This window comes from Eptesicus fuscus, chromosome 24 (genome assembly GCF_027574615.1).
Source record: "Eptesicus fuscus isolate TK198812 chromosome 24, DD_ASM_mEF_20220401, whole genome shotgun sequence".
In the NCBI taxonomy this organism is placed as follows: Eukaryota; Metazoa; Chordata; class Mammalia; order Chiroptera; family Vespertilionidae; genus Eptesicus; species Eptesicus fuscus.
This window is the reverse complement of record NC_072496.1, coordinates 5,330,820-5,346,937: the sequence shown is the minus strand read 5'-3', so window position 1 is coordinate 5,346,937 and position 16,118 is coordinate 5,330,820. Positions and strand designations below refer to the sequence as shown.

Here is a 16,118-nt window from a genome sequence, read left to right as displayed (position 1 = left end):
TGGTGAATCATTTGGTAATTGTGATGAATCCTTTAGTTTTTAGCAGATTCCAATACCTCCTTGATGCTCAGTCTGAATCATCCACTTGCCCCTGTGAGACTTCTGGCCGTTAATCATCTGAAAAATATCATGAAAACCTCAAAGGTGGGTGTCAAGTAGCTTTCATTTGTGATCTTTTTATCCTTATGGTGAACTCATCTCAAAAGGCCCTTTCGAGATTGTCTAGTTCAAGGCCAGCGTGCCCAGGGTGTTTGCGTTTGCATTCAGGACAGAGCCTGTGGTCCGTGACTGCATTCCGGAGCGCTTTCCACAGACCCAGCTTCCTTTCTAGTGTAAGTCTTACAAGGTTTTAGCAACGACTAAATACTTTTTTTTCTCTTGTTCAGGAGAATATCGATGAGTCTTTCATAAAAGAAGCTATTTTAGCCCGATTAGGTGATGATAGTATAGACGTTGTTTTGTCAGCAGTACGTGCTTTTGAGGTGAGTGAATTTGTTATTCATTGAAATGCACATTTTTTGGTAAATAAATTTCTGTGATTCTCTGCTGTAGGCAGGAATATATTGAAAATTATTCTTCCATTGTAAATTTGTTCTCTTGAGAGCACAGGCGTAAGCCTGGTTGGGGAGACCTCATGACAGTAATGAGATTGCACTTTGTGAATTTTACCTTGAGGTTATGGGAAATTGGCTCATGAATGCCACTTTTGAGAAATTGCTCTCATAAAACTTTAAATTACTCTAGGATTCCTGGGAGATAAATTATTTGTAATTCATTATTTTTTGAAGTTCATTTAATAAGCACTGTATGTACTTGCAGCAAGTAAAAATTTACTCAGGATATTTCTTTCCCTAGATTTTCAAGAGCCACTTTAGTCCAGAAGTGACTGTTGGAAATCTTCTGAATCTCTTTCAAAGAGCAGAACTTTCAAAACATAGGGCATGGTATGTATTCCTTTCTCCTCATACACTTTTGAATTGGTGTAATTCTTTTCTTTCTTTTTTTAATATGTTTTTATTGATTTCAGAGAGGGAGAGGGAGAGAGGAACATCAGTGATGAGAGAGAATCATTGACTGGCTGCCTCCTGCGTGCCCCCTACTGGTGATCGAGCCCACAACCCGGACATGTGCCCTGGCTGGGAATGGAACTGTGCCCTCTGGTTCATGCGTTGATGCTCAACCGCTAAGCTCCTTAGAGAAAGAGAACGTATTTGCAGGGTTTTGTATCCATCATATTTAATTCTTAGCACATAGTATGTGTTCAGAGAATTTTTGAACTCATGAATAAGTTTCTGATTTCTAGTGGAGATAAGATATATATTGTGTTAAGTTTTATGTTATATTAATCTAATGTGATTTCTCAAAAAAAAAAAAAAAGGCTTGACAGCTAGTTTAAAATTACTGTCCCAAATAATTCCTTTATTAGCATGGATTTTAAGTGATCATCCTGGTGTTTCTGAATAACGTATTTGATGAGGAGACTAGGAAGTCACTGGAGCTGGAACAATGGAATGATTTTTTGCTGAATTGAAGTCTCTAAGGCGTCTCTGAACAGATGTGCTTTGATATGTTTTAGGTATGAGGTCCTTGAGGTGGCCGCAGACATACTGAGTAAAGAAGAGCTGCTGAATGGAAACGATGAGTTGGCTAACCAGGTGGTGGTGCATCTGCTTCCGTTCATGGTCATTGACAGTGATGACCTGGAGTCGGCCGGGACGAAACTCGCTATTTATTTATCCAAGTCGGGAATTTGCTCTCTGCACCCTGTGCTAAGAGGCTGGAAAGCAGGTGAGAAAAAATGAACAGATAACACTAAAAAGAAGATAAGTACAATTAAAAATTGGCTATCCTTGTTCTTTGAAATCATGGTTATTGTATGTGCCAGCAAGATTAAAAATGTTTTTGCTGAGATAAAATATATACAGTGAGAAAGAAACTGACTCACAAATTCAGAATTGTTTAAAAGGAAAAATAAAAAGCAAACCTTTGTAGGAAAATTTTTCCTTATGTTCCTTACTTTATATGATTCTTTAGGTGAGTGTTGGTGGCATAAGGGCCCTGTTTAACTTTTTTTTTTTTTTTTTTTTTTACAGCTCTTGAAAATGTGATCAAAAGCACAAAATCCGGCAAACTGATTGGTATAGCAAATCAGAAGATGATCGAGTTGTTGGCTGACAATATAAAGTCAGGGGATCCCTCTTCAGTGTTAAAGCTGGTAGGTCTGCTGTTGAAGTTCGTCGCCCAGATTTCCTTCTTGTAATCTTATTAGATTCTCCATATTTGCTTTACTAGATTCTTCTTTTTTTCCCATTTATGTTATTATTAATAACTTTTGCATTCTTGAGTAATTTGTTTTGCTCTAAACATATATAGTGTTGTATAGTATATTCTGCAGATTGTTAAAAATCCTTAACATTTTATATGATTTATTTCATTGTGATTTCATATTGGGCCAGAAAGAATAGCATACTTATTCACTTCCTTTTTTTCCTCTCATTTAAATATTAAAGTTATATTTTTGTTAAAATAGCAAAATATCTAAAGGAGGAGAAAATTTCTTTTGATGTAGAAAATACACCTTTGGAAAGGTATTTGGGTTTGTGATTTAAAAACATTTATCCAATTGGCAAGTACAGTTATGTTCATTATAATTTCTGAAGTTCATTCTTTTTATAATTACTTAGAAATTAGTTACTACTTCTTTCACGCTTTATATTTGTCATCTGACTTGAAATGCAAAACACAATACGTAGATAGCCCTTAGGTAGAGAACATGGGCGCAAACCAAGAGCCACCAGTAATGGGCCATGTCTGTTTTTGAAGGTGGAGGATTTAATCAGCGTTGGGGAAAAGGAGTCCTTTAGCGTGAAGCACAAAGTGACTTTCCACGTGATCATGGCCGTGCTTGTCTCTTGCTGTTCATCTTCAAAAGGAACTCACTTTGCATTTGCGACAAGAGTCTTCAGTTTGTTGCAGAAAAAAATAAAGAAGCTGGAAAGTGTCATGACTGCAGTGGTAAGGAGGCGCAGTGCCTGGGGAGCTGCGTGAGGAGTGGAGTGGCAAGTGGCCTGGCCATCGGGAGGCCCAGGTGCTGGGTGCTCGGGGCTGGAGAGTGGAGCAGCCTTGACAGCCATAGAGAGAGGACCTGGTACTCTCTTCCTTTTGCAGAAAATTCTAGATTTCAGGGTCGCAGTGTTGTGTCTGTGTCAGCTTTACTGGGTAGTTAATTGGTTAAGCTGTACCTGACTGCCTTTAGTGGTGGAATTCACTGCATGTGTCCCTGCTTGAACAAAAGACTCCTCGTGCTACGTTTGCTGAAAATAGACCTTCTGTGTTATATTAGACTTGGCTCTCACAGGCCTGCTGTCTCTGGGTGTTACTAAGTTACTAGTTTATATCTTTACTTAGTACCACATCTTGGGGTAATAAGATTGTTTCTTTTGATATTTGCCCTAGACTGCAAGCCTCCAGCGTGCTTGGGTCTGGGGTGACCCTGTGCATTCCTACAGTGCTTGCGAGAACATTTTGGAACGGTTTGAGGCCTTGCCCTGCTGCATCCAGAGCAAGGTTATAGAAATTTCAGACAGTCGCAAAAAAAAAAAAAAAAAAAAGCAAAAAAACAAACAAAACACAAAACAACAACAAAAATAAATGTCTTCCCTATATAATAGTATTTTGTTGTTATTTGTCTTCCAAACGAATTACATCTTTTTTCACATTGACAGATACCCTCAGGATTTTGTAAGTTATGTAAACTTAAAAGGAATAAATCTTTTTTTTTAAATATATTTTATTGATTTTTTTACAGAGAGGAAGGGAGAGGGATATAGAGAGTTAGGAACATCGATTGGAGAATGGGAGAGAAACATTGATCAGCTGCCTCTTGCACACCTCCTACTGGGGATGTGCCTGCAACCAATGTACATGCCCTTGACTGGAATCGAACCTGGGACCCTCCAGTCTGCAGGCCGACGCTCTATCCACTGAGCCAAACCGGTCAGGGCAAAAGGAATAAATCTTTACATTTTAAAAAGTTAGCCCAGGCAGGCCCTTTTGAACCTCTTTGTTATGTTCTGTAAACGTGCTAAGGCCTGGACTGTATTTGTTCTCAGTGTAAAAGGGGGGACAGATTGAGTGTTTTAGATATATGTAGGGACAGGTGATTTTCTGTTTCATATTTATCCCCTTCCTGAGAGTCATGCGCACCTTCTGGCTGTGGCAGGTCATCGAGCCAAGAATTTCCTTACGACTGTATCATGTGAGTTGGCTTTGGACTGTTTTTCATCCAAGTTACTACTCTGCACACGCCTGTATGCAGCTTCTTGTCATTTTCCTGCCTCCTTTTGGCATGTACAGTATAGTTTCTAAAGACCTTAACAGTTTGGACCGTGTTTAGAATCACCTGCAGGTGTGGAGATGTTACCATGTATCGTCTTCAGGTTAGCAGTAAAATGAAATGAGAACAGTCCATTTACGTATCTCCTGGAAATCCAACTCCTTTTTCTGTTTAGACAGGTGCCATTTCATAAACACAAGTTATATGGACCACGTTTGTTTTTAGAAATGGCATTTTAAGAAAACGTAGGTAAATTGAGGCCATGGTTAACGCATTTCTGTCTTGTGAACACGTTAGACCTCTTTAAAAACCTGATTCAGGTTATCCTCGCCTAGATTCATATACAGACCGAAGTTTCCATGTTGTTCAATCACATACATCATTGCGGGCCACCTGTGGCCTCTTTACATCTGTGCTGTTTCTGTTGCCTTGCCATTTCAGGAAGTCCCCCCGGAATGGCATCCTGAGCTGGTGCTGGACAGAGGGATGCCAGTGCAGCTGTGGGCACATTACATCCAGCAGGCCAGCACTGCCCACAGGATTGCCGTGGAGGACTCGGTGTTACTCCTGTTTTCGCTGAAAAACTTCATTCATGCACTGAAGACGCCTAAATCTTTTCCTAAAGGTAGGACAAGGTGGGAATCGTTTGAATGTGACACCCTGGGAAACGGAATTCTTGGATCCACGCCTGTGCTTGTGTTGAGTGAAAAGGCCCAGCAGTGTTCCCGTAAGTCACGCACCGTCTCTTTCGTCGCGTACGTGTAGGGGGCGTGTGGTGGAACCCTGACCGCCTGGAGGAAGACGGCAGAGACTACCTGCGCTTGCTCCTCGGGCTCTTCGAGATCATCCTCAGTGGTGCTGACAGCACGCACTTCAGGGTGCTGATGAAGCTGTTCATAAAGGTGCGCGGCTCCTCTCTCTCAGGCGTATTCTTCCCTTTCAAGTGATGCAGATGTTTTAGCCAAGACCGTTTTGAGTGAAAATGAAAGTAGACTTTTAAACAGCAAAGAGCATTTGACGGTTAACACTGGCCTTGCCAAGCAGCGTTTGACCGAGACTGACATTGCCGCCTGCCTCCCGGTGGGCTAGGCCTGGTCACGTGTAATCAGTCTGCTTGGTGGGTTCATGCCGTTGTCCACGAGAAATTGATGTTCAGAGCGGTGATTGCGTATATTCAGAGTCACTCAGGTAAGAAACTTTGTCACAGCACCAGTGACCTGCCTGCTGCCTGGGCCAGAGGTCAGTGCTTTGTTCTTGTCTGCCTGCCTTCTGAGCAGCGTTTGACACAGTGGACAGTGTTCACTCCGTCTTTGCAGGACTTCCTTAGTGAGGCTTCCCTGACGCCACTCTTCACGCTGTTCTGCTTAGAGCACTTGGTCATTTTTTTGTTTGTTAAATGTGTGTTCAAGTGCAAAAGTTATAGCGAGTCCTCTGAATAGCAGTCCTCTGAATTTATTTACATACTTCCAAGTTTGCTAAAATACCAAGTATAGAATAAGTAAGGGTAAGTGGCTAGACAAAGCAAAATACCGTAATAAAGTATTTTTTTTTTCTACAATTGTACACTAGGGAAAAGGACTAGGGACCAACCTATATTTAGTAAAATTTAAACGTCACTGCTTTTGTCCGTTTCTTTAATTTAGGTGCATCTAGAAGATGTTTCTCAGTTATTCAAGTTCCTTTCTGTTGTATGGACGTATGGGTCTAGCCTTGCAAATCCACTGAGCTGCCGCGTGAAGACAGTGCTACAGACTCAGGCTCTGTACATGGGCTGTGCAGTGCTGACCTCACAAAGGCCCCAGAGCAGAGCCCACCTGGCCTCCATGTCCTCCCCAGGTACTTCCGGAGCGTTGTCATGTCCTGCTGTGACTGCTCTACCGCCTTCCCTGTGGGCGGTGCATGTGGGTTGTAGTTTGGAGAATTTCTTATAGGTTTTGAAATAGAGCATGTGCATGTTAAACCCCCCCCAACTAAATGAACTGTTTACTTCTAAGTGTTGCTTTTAAGTTACAAATGTCAGTTGCAAAATCTCACTAAAACAAATGATAGAAGTGATAGGTGATGAAGCCAAACCATCATAATACAATTCAGTATTGAAGTAAAATTTCTGCATTGAAAAGTGAAGTCAGCCTTAGCTGGTGTTGCTCAGTGGATAGAGCATTGGCCTGTGGACTGAAGGTCCGGGTTCAATTCCGGCAAAGGGCCAGTAAAGTCACAATAAACATCAGTTCAGGACAAAATCTTTGTAAAGCACGATGCACTGATGGGTAACTTCTTCCACACAGTTGTACAAGGATGTGTGTACAGGGGTGTTTGCAGCGGTTTTAATGTGAAAAGTCTAGAAACCTAAACTTTCTCCAGTGAGGTACTAGTTTTAAACATACAGAAAATCAGGGAAGACCTACACAGTTTTAAAAGAATGATTTTATTTAGTTTTGTGTGGAAAACACTCCCAGAATGTTTTGAGGTGGGACAGCAGTTTCTGCAGAACAGTGTATCTGTACTAGGCTCTCATTTGTGTACTTTCCAGAGAATTTACCAGCACCTGGCTAAGATTTTCTAGAATACCAGACACAGTGAATGGTCTTTGGAGAGGGAGTTTGCGTTGGGAATAAAACGTCTCATCATGTACTCTGGGGCACTATTTAAATTTTATGCTGTTTTCTGTCTTTAAATTGTTATTTACACTTTTTCCCTTTGGTTTCAGTAGTGGCATCTCTTCTCGTTAACCTGGGGAGCCCCGTAAAGGAAGTGCGGAGGGCGGCCGTTCACTGCCTGCAGGCCCTCGGGGGCATGGCCTCCCAGTTCCACCCGGTGATAGAGCACGTGATTCCCAAAGCAGAGGAGGTCACCTCAGATGCCTCCTACGTCATTCAGGTAGCTCATCGCACAGAAGGCTGCGTGTGCGCGCGCCTTGTGTCCACCTGAGTGGTGTCCTCCGTTCTTGACTTGCTTTGTAAGGATTGTGAGTTTAGTCTCCGAATTTAGAAACTGGTATGTCAGTACTTGCACATCTTCCTCCCCCATTTTTTAAAGATAGCTGCTAGCAGACAAGTGCCTGGCTTTTGAGAGTAAGCTAAGGGGTACCAATGTCTTTTCCTGTTAAGGTTTCAGGGGAAATGAAAAATGACCCTCCGTAATTATTACATTTAACCTTTATAGTTCCTTAACTCTTCTTCATCCAATTTTCTTTTTGGTTCCCTAGGATTTGGCTACGTTATTTGAGGAACTACAGACAGAAAAAAAACTGAAATCTCATCAGAAGTTGTCTGAAACTTTGAAAAACCTGCTTTACTGTGTATCTAGTTGCCCATCTCATGTTGCCAAAGATCTGCTGAAAGTGCTTCAGGGGGTCAACAGTGAGGTGAGTGCAGTGAGCGGACCGGATCCCATGGGGTGTCACGGCAGGTCACCGTAATACTCCTGCACCGGCGAGGCCAGGCAGAATCACATACACGGATTCAGAATGAACATTTTCGTGCTAATTTGGGGAGGGAAGCATCATGGTGGAGAAAAATACATAGGAAACCAAAAGCATATATTGGTGCTTTCTTCCCATTTTAAAATCGTGTGTTATCCCTGTCTAATCACCGACTCGATTTTAAATGAGTTTTAAAATCACATGGGGAAACGCTGAAGGTGGGTGCTGAAGGTGGGCGCTGCAGAAAAACTTGGGTTGCGTCTGTGCTTCCGGTGTAAAACCCCCACGAGGTGATATATTCAGACATTCCAAACCATTTGCTCCCTTTTTAAAGCTGTACACTTTCCGGGTGGAAATCCACAGCTTGCATTATGTTGTCAAGGAAACCTGTTTACAGAAGAGGGGTTCCACAGCCTTGGTGATGTGACGGGGGTGCTGTTCTCACCACTCCCTCGTCCTGGTGTCCAAGTGCCTGGCCTTCCCCGGCTTTCGGCCGACAGCAGCGTGGAGATGTACTAACGGGTGGAGTAGGGTGAAAACCACTTGACTGTTTTCCTGGTGGGAGCAAACGTGGCATTTATCAGCTCCGTGTCATCCCGGGTGTAGTTTAAACAGCAATTGTCCATCTTATTCTATAAAGAACCAAGTAGTAAAAATTTAGGCCCTGCAGGCTATATAGTCTCGGACAGCCGCTCAGCTCTGCCTTCTGTGGCGGTGGCGGCGGAGGCACTATGTGAACAGATGGGCCCAGAAGCCATATTTTGCTGGCATTAGTTAAAGCCTTCACATACATAGTTTGCATGAACACTTTGCACTCGCTTGCTTTTTCTCGATTCCTGCTACCGATGCTAACCCTGTCGAGTCACACTCGACATCCGAGTGCAAAAGGTTAATATTAATTATACCAAGTTGGAAACACTTAGGGAAAGGTTCCGTGTTTTAGAAAAAGCTAAAATGTATGTTGATAATCCACAACTTCAGTTTAGTTTGTATTTCCTGTTTTCAGAAAGTCTTGGGACACTCGGGTTTCTCCATTGATCTCTGAAGGGTTTAGAGCTTTTTGACCATTCGTTGTAGACTAAACTATAGAAGGGACCTGAGCGCTTCATTGGGGTAACAGTCATCCCATGTCCATGAGGACATCATTATTGGGGGGTTTCTCCAGGCTGAGCTCCCAGGCTTTACTAATCAACTTTCCACACTTCAGATGGTGCTTGGTCAGCTGCTGCCTATGGCTGAGCAGCTGCTAGAAAAGATCCAGAAGGAGCCCTCGGCTGTCCTGAAAGACGAGGCCACTGTTTTGCATCTCCTTTTGGGAAAATATAATGAATATTCAGCTTCTCTTTTACATAAGGACCCCAAGAGTTTAGATATATTCATAAAAGCTGTGCACACCACGGAGGAACTGTTTACGGGCATGCCATCCATTCAGATTACAGCCCTCGAAAAGGTCAGTGACTTCTTTCAGAAACGAAAGCACGTTCCAGCTTTTAAAACTGTGTGATGTTTTACTTGGAGAAGATGAAGTGGGCTGGACAGGTTTTAAAGGAACATGATTTATTTGACCCACTTTGCCAAACTGATGTACATGGGTCATTAAAACGTACTGCATTTTAATTTTAGCTGACAAAATTGGGAACAATTTTACATTTGTAAGAGAATGATGTAAAGAATGTTTTAGAGATGCAAGTTTGTTCATTGAGCTCAATGGCCTTTTTTTTTTTTTTTTTACCTCCTTTAGATTACAAAGCCATTTTTTGCCGCTCTATCAGATGAAAGAGTTCAGCAGAAGCTTTTGTGCACATTGTTTGACTTGCTGGTGAACTGTAAAAATTCCCATTGTGCTCAGACTGTTAGCAGTGTTTTTAAAGGGGTAAGTTGTTTACTAATGTTTGTTCTCTTCCAAGTAACACCATGTTGAAGCATCCTCCGTGTACAAGGCTTTTAGGAAGTCCAATATTATCGTTCACAAAACCCACAGAGAAGTCAGTCATAGAGAAGTGCTAGATCAGAATTAGAAATCTTCACTGTTGATTTTAGTGTCTGAAATATTTATGGTTTTAACCAGGTAGCAAGTGTGTGTTGGAGTTTACTGGCGTTAGAGGGGATCTGCCTGTTGGAATGAGTGGTGGCCTGGTGCTCACTTATTAACAGCTCATTCTGCCTAACTTCAGTGTTGTCTAATGATGCGTGTGGAGCGACGTTGAGAGCCTGCGTGTTGGTTTGTGTGTCCACTGAGACGCCGCATACGTCAGAATAAGCACTAGTTACTCTGTTGTTGGAAGTCACATGCACAGAGGGTAAGGGCCTGGGAAGCCCTAGAGTCTGTGCTCAGCATTCTCAGAATTTACCGTGTATTTACTCGGATTTCTAAGGCAAATTAAGTGAAACAAATGAAGGTACAGAGCAGTGTGTGTCATATGCTCCTGTTTGTGTTATTCTTTCCATCTTTATACAGCTGTCAGTATACAAATTTTCAAAAGAATACGTAAGAGATTGTCAGTGGTGTTTGCCTTTGGGGTTTGGCCTGGGCTCCAGAGTCACAGGGAGACATAAAAGTGAACAGAGATTTTCATTGCATCCCTGTTCACTTTTCATTTCTTTTAGTCAACGTTCATTGCTTTAATTTTATCCCGTGAGTTGTGGAATCAACATTTTTTCATGTTTCAGATTTCCGTCAACGCTGAGCAAGTCAGAATAGAACTGGAGCCACCAGATAAAACCAAGTCCTTGGGCACAATTCAGCAAACAAGAAGGCAGAAGATGCAGAAGTAAGCTGTCAATGCAGGGAGCATGCTGCTCCATAATCAGGTGTATTTATTCTTAGCACTCATAGTATTTGCTTTTCCAACTTTCTGTCACATCTGTTTCCCAGGAAATCACAAGATCTAGAATCTGTTCAGGACGTTGGAGGTTCTTACTGGCAAAGAGTAACCCTCATCCTGGAATTACTGCAGCACAAAAAGAAGCTCAAAAACCCTCAGATACTGATCCCAACTCTTTTCAACCTGCTGTCGAGGTAACGGTCCTGCCTTTGGTCCGGGAGAGAAGGGATTCTGATTCCTCCTCATCTTATTTTAATTCACTCTTCTCTTGCTTCGCTGGTCTGTCAAATAGAGCAAGTTAAGAACTGTTGTAGAAAGATGAAAAGGATGGGTTAGGACCCATTGCCAGTGCCCGCACTGACCTTCATCCTGGGCTGTGCAGGAGGTGGCCACTTGCCTTGCGGGCCACTTTCCTCCTCAGTGCCGTGTCCCCGGGACAGCATTGCTTGTATTTAAAGATACAAGGCGACACCTACTCTATATTTTAGGTGCAAATTATTAGATAGAGAGCCATAGCGAGTGCCATTGAATTGTGGATGTGTTCTTTCATCTGAAAGGCAAATCAATTCTAAGATTCTCCACAGGGTGATGAAAAGTGCAGTAGGGAGGAGAGGTAATTTGACATATGCAGCTGCCTGTGTGAAAAAGAAGTTAGAATTCGAAATCTTCCATCCTGTGTATAGACTTGATGTTTAATGTTAACGTCTTAGTCATTTCTTATTTAATACATGTGCTGGACAGCGGTCATGGGTGTGTCACTGACTGACATGATTCAGCTTTCACATCCCATCTTCTTCCGGATCCTGCAGGTGTTTAGAGCCTTTGCCTCTGGAGCAGGGAAACATGGAGTACACCAAACAGCTAATTCTCAGCTGTTTGCTCAACATCTGCCAAAAACTCTCTCCAGACGGCGGCAAAATACCGAAAGGTATGTGCGTGCTTTGTTGGAGGGGAACCTGGGAGATTGTCCATCTCAGGTGGGACCGTGCCTGCCACCTACAGCTTGGGTACTTCTCTCCACCGCAGACATTCTGGACGAGGAGAAGTTCAACGTGGAATTGATCGTGCAGTGCATCCGCGTCTCAGAGATGCCTCAGACCCACCACCACGCCCTCTTACTTCTGGGGACTGTGGCCGGGATATTTCCTGTAAGTATTCCCGGTGTTTCTGTCGTCCCTGGACAGGCTAGTGGGTGCACAGTGGTGTCTTGTGGCTTTTGCATTGACTAATGAGGTTGAGTATCTTTTCATGTGTGTATGGATGTTTGTCTACTTTTGGAGAAATGTCTTTTTAAATCCTTTGCACATTTTAAAACAGTTTTTTCTCTTACTGCTGAGGTGTAATGAATCATTGATATTTGATTTGTTTAAAATAGAAAATGTTGAAAAATGTCTTTTTTTTTTTTTTTTCAGGATAAAGTTCTACACAATATTATGTCTATTTTTACATTTATGGGAGCCAACGTTATGCGTCTAGATGATACTTACAGTTTTCAAGTTATTAACAAGACGGTGAAAATGGTTATTCCAGCACTTATTCAGGTAAGCTGTCTTTATACTATTGCTAGTATCATTTCCTACAATTTTTTAAATGTTGCATAATATGAACTTGGAGTAGCAGTAAATGAGTGACAGTTACCAGCCTTTTTAAAATGCTCAGGTATTAGTGCCTCTTAAATTGTCGACGATGAAGCTAAGAAGTAATCTTGAAAATGATGTATTTTCCAAAATACGGATAAATATGCGTTCTACGAGGGTATAACTGCGAAAGTGCCTTGACTGTATTCTGACAAAGTGAATTTACATTTACTGTGTATTTCAGGACATTGCATCAGTTTGGTAATAACCCTTGTGTAGGTCGATGAAGATAGGAAGCGTTAGAGTGGCAGCCTTACTATGCAATTCCACAGACATGTACACGCTCTCTGAGAGCTAAGCGCTCAGATGAGGGAGACTAGTGTCTGCCTGTGAGGATGGACCATTTGAACTAAAAAGTGGCCTCGCAGATGAAAGAGGTTGGTCATCTCCTTGAGTTTTCTGTTTACCTCCATTGTTGTTGGTCGTATCTTATGTTACTGATTGACCATTCCAGGGATGACCGTATCAGCACTGTCTCCTTTTAATCTTGGTGTTAGATTGGTATTCTCCGCTTCCAGCACATTAGTGAAACAGGACACATACACATATGTACATATTAAGAAAAACTCTGCCTTGATATTGTGTATGCCAACAGAATAGGTAAGTGCTGGAGAGTCCAGAATAGGGACAGTCCATCTGGGCCAGGCTGACCACAGTTTCCTAAGAAACCATGTGATTGGTAGGAAAGTGCAGGATTTGCCCAGGAAGTGGCAGCGTCGTCAGTAGCGTGAGCAGAGGTGCAGCTGGGAAGGTACGCAGTGTGAAGAGTGTAATGTGGTTGGTTTGTGGGGAGCAGAGAATCGAGACAGAATAGAGGGCGTTGGTTTATTCATTCTTTGATTCATTGAACAGCTCTATTTTGAGCACCCATACCAGAGAGGAGTGGTTTGAACTTGATTCTGAAACAGCAGGATCTCCTGGCCTTTCTGTGCTCTCAGTTGTACCCACTCTTCTCGAGCAAACACAAATCCTGCCTGTTCTCTGTAGCTCCCCGGGCGTCCGAAAGCAGACTTGCTCTCAGTGACTGGCTTTGGGATCTGCCATTCAGTGCCTCCTGTCCCCTCCTCACCCCGGTGTCTTGTTTCTGATGAGTCTCCTTTGGGGCAGCGCTCACATCCTCCACTTTGTATCCCCCTCAGGGCCGAGTAGTGCCTGGGATATAATTTACCCTTATCGAATATTTCCTGATTGGCCGTTGATTATTCAAATAATTTTAATAGCGTTGGGCACACAGGAAGGCCTTGTCCTGCCCACTTAAAGCCTGTTGTGTGGGGTGTTTGTTCCCCCCGCTGACCCTGCTTGCCGCTCTGCAGTCTGACGGCGGAGACTCTGTGGAAGTCACGAGAAACGTGGAGGCGATCGTGGTGAAGATCATGAGCGTGTTTGTGGATGCGCTGCCACACGTCCCAGAGCACAGGCGCCTGCCGGTCCTGGCCCAGCTCGTCGACACCCTCGGCGCAGGACGATTCCTCTGGGTCCTGCTCGTCCTGCTGTTCGAACAGTACATCACCAAGACCGTGCCGGCCGCCGCCGGGGAGAAGGTCAGCGTGGGGGGCGGTGGAATGAAAGGCGGTGTTTCCCACAGGTTTGTGACACGCTCTAGCCGAAGTGTGGGCAGCGATGTTCCCTGTGAGTACTTGCCACTGCTGGCTTAGAGATGCCCTGTCGTTCTTTAACCTTTTGCACTCGGATGTCGAGTGTGACTCGACACGGTTAGCATCGGTAGCAGGAATCAAGAAAAAAGCAAGCGAGTGCGAAGGGTTAAAGTTGCTCCGGAGCCATGGCTCCGAGCCCCACAGCAGCCGCAGTCATGGCTGAGGGTGCAGGTCTGGTGCCCTGCGCGTGGTTCTGCTCGGAGCCCACAGAGGACAGCTGTGAAGGAATTAAACAGAGTCTCTTGCAAGTGGCTTTGGAAGCATTTCCCTGGGAAAGGGAGGAGTGTCCGGATCAGTCAGGTGCAGTGCCTGTTTGGAGGACCCTGTTGGGATAGACGGGGATGGAACTGTGAGGTCAGGACTGCTTTTAGGTGAGAGGCTGGTCTGGGAACAGATCTAGACCTGATCTGAGGAAAGCAGGGTGTTCGGTTCTGCAGAAGTCATCACGCGGACTCTGGAGTGTGCTTGCGACCCTCCTGGACTGGCTCCTTAGTATGGAGCTCGGTCCCCTGGAGAGACACGGGACGGGAGGAACAAAGTGGTGACGTTGTGTGCTAAGAAATACTTTTACGACATTCTGCTTATTTGTGCTTACTGATGAACGTAAATTGGACAGGTGCAGTTTTATGACCTGTGTCTCTTCTCTGTGCAGGATGCTATGTTGGAAGCAGACACTGAATTTTGGATCTCAGTCTGTTGTGAATTTAGTGTCCAGGAGCAGATACAAAGCTTGATGAACATCCTCCAGTACTTGCTGAGGTTGCCGGAGGAAAAGGAAGGTGGGAGAATGGGGGCTTACTTTCTGCTGATCTGAACGGTCGGGGGTAGGGAGGGAGGGGTCGGCAGAGATTGTGTAGAAGAGAAGCAGTGGTAACGAAACACTGAAATGTTACCGTGTATAGGAGACTCGAGAACATTCCACTCTGCGGCCCCAATGACATTGCCTGGATGTGTTGCACGTTCTTAGTTCTGTGCCCTTCAGAGCAGAACAGCCAGGTGTATTCGAAAGAGGGTCTAGGGACTTGGGGGCCTGGTTTCTGTGTGGCCGGCTGTGGCCTGTCTTCCCTGCTCGGCCAGGCAGCGACTCGCCTCATGTGACAGTTCAGGGACAGCGCGACCGGCCTAGAGCGCTGTGTGTGTGGTGACCTGCGAAGGAAGAAGTCTTCGTATGAGTCTCTGGACCAGTGGTTTTTAAGTGGCCCACCCTGGACCCCAACCACTGCACCCAACCCTTTTATACTGGAGCCATTTGAACATGGGATTCTACAAAGTTTTAGGACATTTTCCACCTCTTGGAATTAAATGTTGAAGACTTCCATCTGTTGTGGCCACCAAGTAAATGCCTGAGGCTTCAGAAATGAATTAGGCTCCTTGTACAGTATTTTTGGCTTCCGTTTGCTTGTCTCAGCTGCCCTGCTCTGGTTTGGTTTGGTTTTTCTTTTGGTCTTACACACTCTTCTCAGGGCTGCTGGGTACTTCCTTAGTACATGTGTTCATGCCTTTCACTAATTTATTTATTTATTTTTTTACATTAAAAAAAAATTGATTTCAGAGAGGGAGAGAGAGAGAGAGAAACATCAATGATAAGAGAGAATCATTGATCGGCTGCCTCCTGCATGCCCTCCACTGGGGATTGAGCCTGCAAACGGGGCACATGCCCAGACCAGGAATCAAACCGTGAGCTCCTGGTTCATAGGTCGACACTCAACCACTGAGCCACGCCGGCCGGGCTTTCACTAATTTAAAAGAGGGAAAACGGTGTAATAGGCTAACAAGTTCTGTTCCTCTCTGAGACACGTGTCCCATTTCTGTGCTCTCTGTGTCCGCACTGCAGATTGAGGTCGGAGGTGAGTGTGGCCATCGGTTTTGTTGTTCTTTTTCAGAAACCGTCCCCAAGGCGGCATCTCATGCGAGCGAAGCACCAGGGGAGATGCTGCAGGTGTTCAACGTGGACGCGCACACGGCCAAGCAGCTGCGGCACTTCAAGTTCCTGTCCGTGTCCTTCATGGCCCAGCTCCTGGCTTCCAGCCGCTTTATCAGAAAGGTGTGTGCTCCTCGGCTCTGTGTGTGACGCCGTGACGGCCTTTTCTAAAGGAGCTGTGTTTGAAACTCGGAAAAAGAGCTGGGCAGATGGGAAAACGTGAGGCCTGAAACCTTAAAATCAGATTATGAGCTAAAGGCAGATTAGCATTCCATAATTAGTAGGTAAATGAGTATTGATTTGCTATAGTTTTCTGAATCTTT

General features: G+C 44.2%; 1 protein-coding gene and 1 non-coding gene across 2 annotated transcripts in view; both read left to right on the top strand.

Moving 5' to 3' along the window:
* Positions 1-16,118, top strand: part of HEATR1 (HEAT repeat containing 1) — a 34,416-nt gene that overhangs the window by 10,038 nt on the left and 8,260 nt on the right. Inside the window, exons 12-32 of the mRNA XM_008149785.3 lie at positions 37-144; positions 387-482; positions 856-944; positions 1,577-1,788; positions 2,094-2,215; positions 2,824-3,015; positions 4,778-4,961; positions 5,102-5,238; positions 5,980-6,172; positions 7,044-7,213; positions 7,542-7,700; positions 8,965-9,207; positions 9,499-9,630; positions 10,428-10,528; positions 10,633-10,776; positions 11,392-11,510; positions 11,609-11,730; positions 11,995-12,123; positions 13,533-13,760; positions 14,527-14,653; positions 15,758-15,918. Coding sequence (XP_008148007.2) covers positions 37-144; positions 387-482; positions 856-944; positions 1,577-1,788; positions 2,094-2,215; positions 2,824-3,015; positions 4,778-4,961; positions 5,102-5,238; positions 5,980-6,172; positions 7,044-7,213; positions 7,542-7,700; positions 8,965-9,207; positions 9,499-9,630; positions 10,428-10,528; positions 10,633-10,776; positions 11,392-11,510; positions 11,609-11,730; positions 11,995-12,123; positions 13,533-13,760; positions 14,527-14,653; positions 15,758-15,918 — 3,168 coding nt within the window. The remainder of the gene's footprint in view (positions 1-36; positions 145-386; positions 483-855; positions 945-1,576; positions 1,789-2,093; positions 2,216-2,823; positions 3,016-4,777; positions 4,962-5,101; positions 5,239-5,979; positions 6,173-7,043; positions 7,214-7,541; positions 7,701-8,964; positions 9,208-9,498; positions 9,631-10,427; positions 10,529-10,632; positions 10,777-11,391; positions 11,511-11,608; positions 11,731-11,994; positions 12,124-13,532; positions 13,761-14,526; positions 14,654-15,757; positions 15,919-16,118) is intronic.
* Positions 3,458-3,589, top strand: LOC114234535 (small nucleolar RNA SNORA9). Its single transcript, XR_003620756.1, has one exon. It is a non-coding gene; the product is annotated as a small nucleolar RNA SNORA9 (small nucleolar RNA).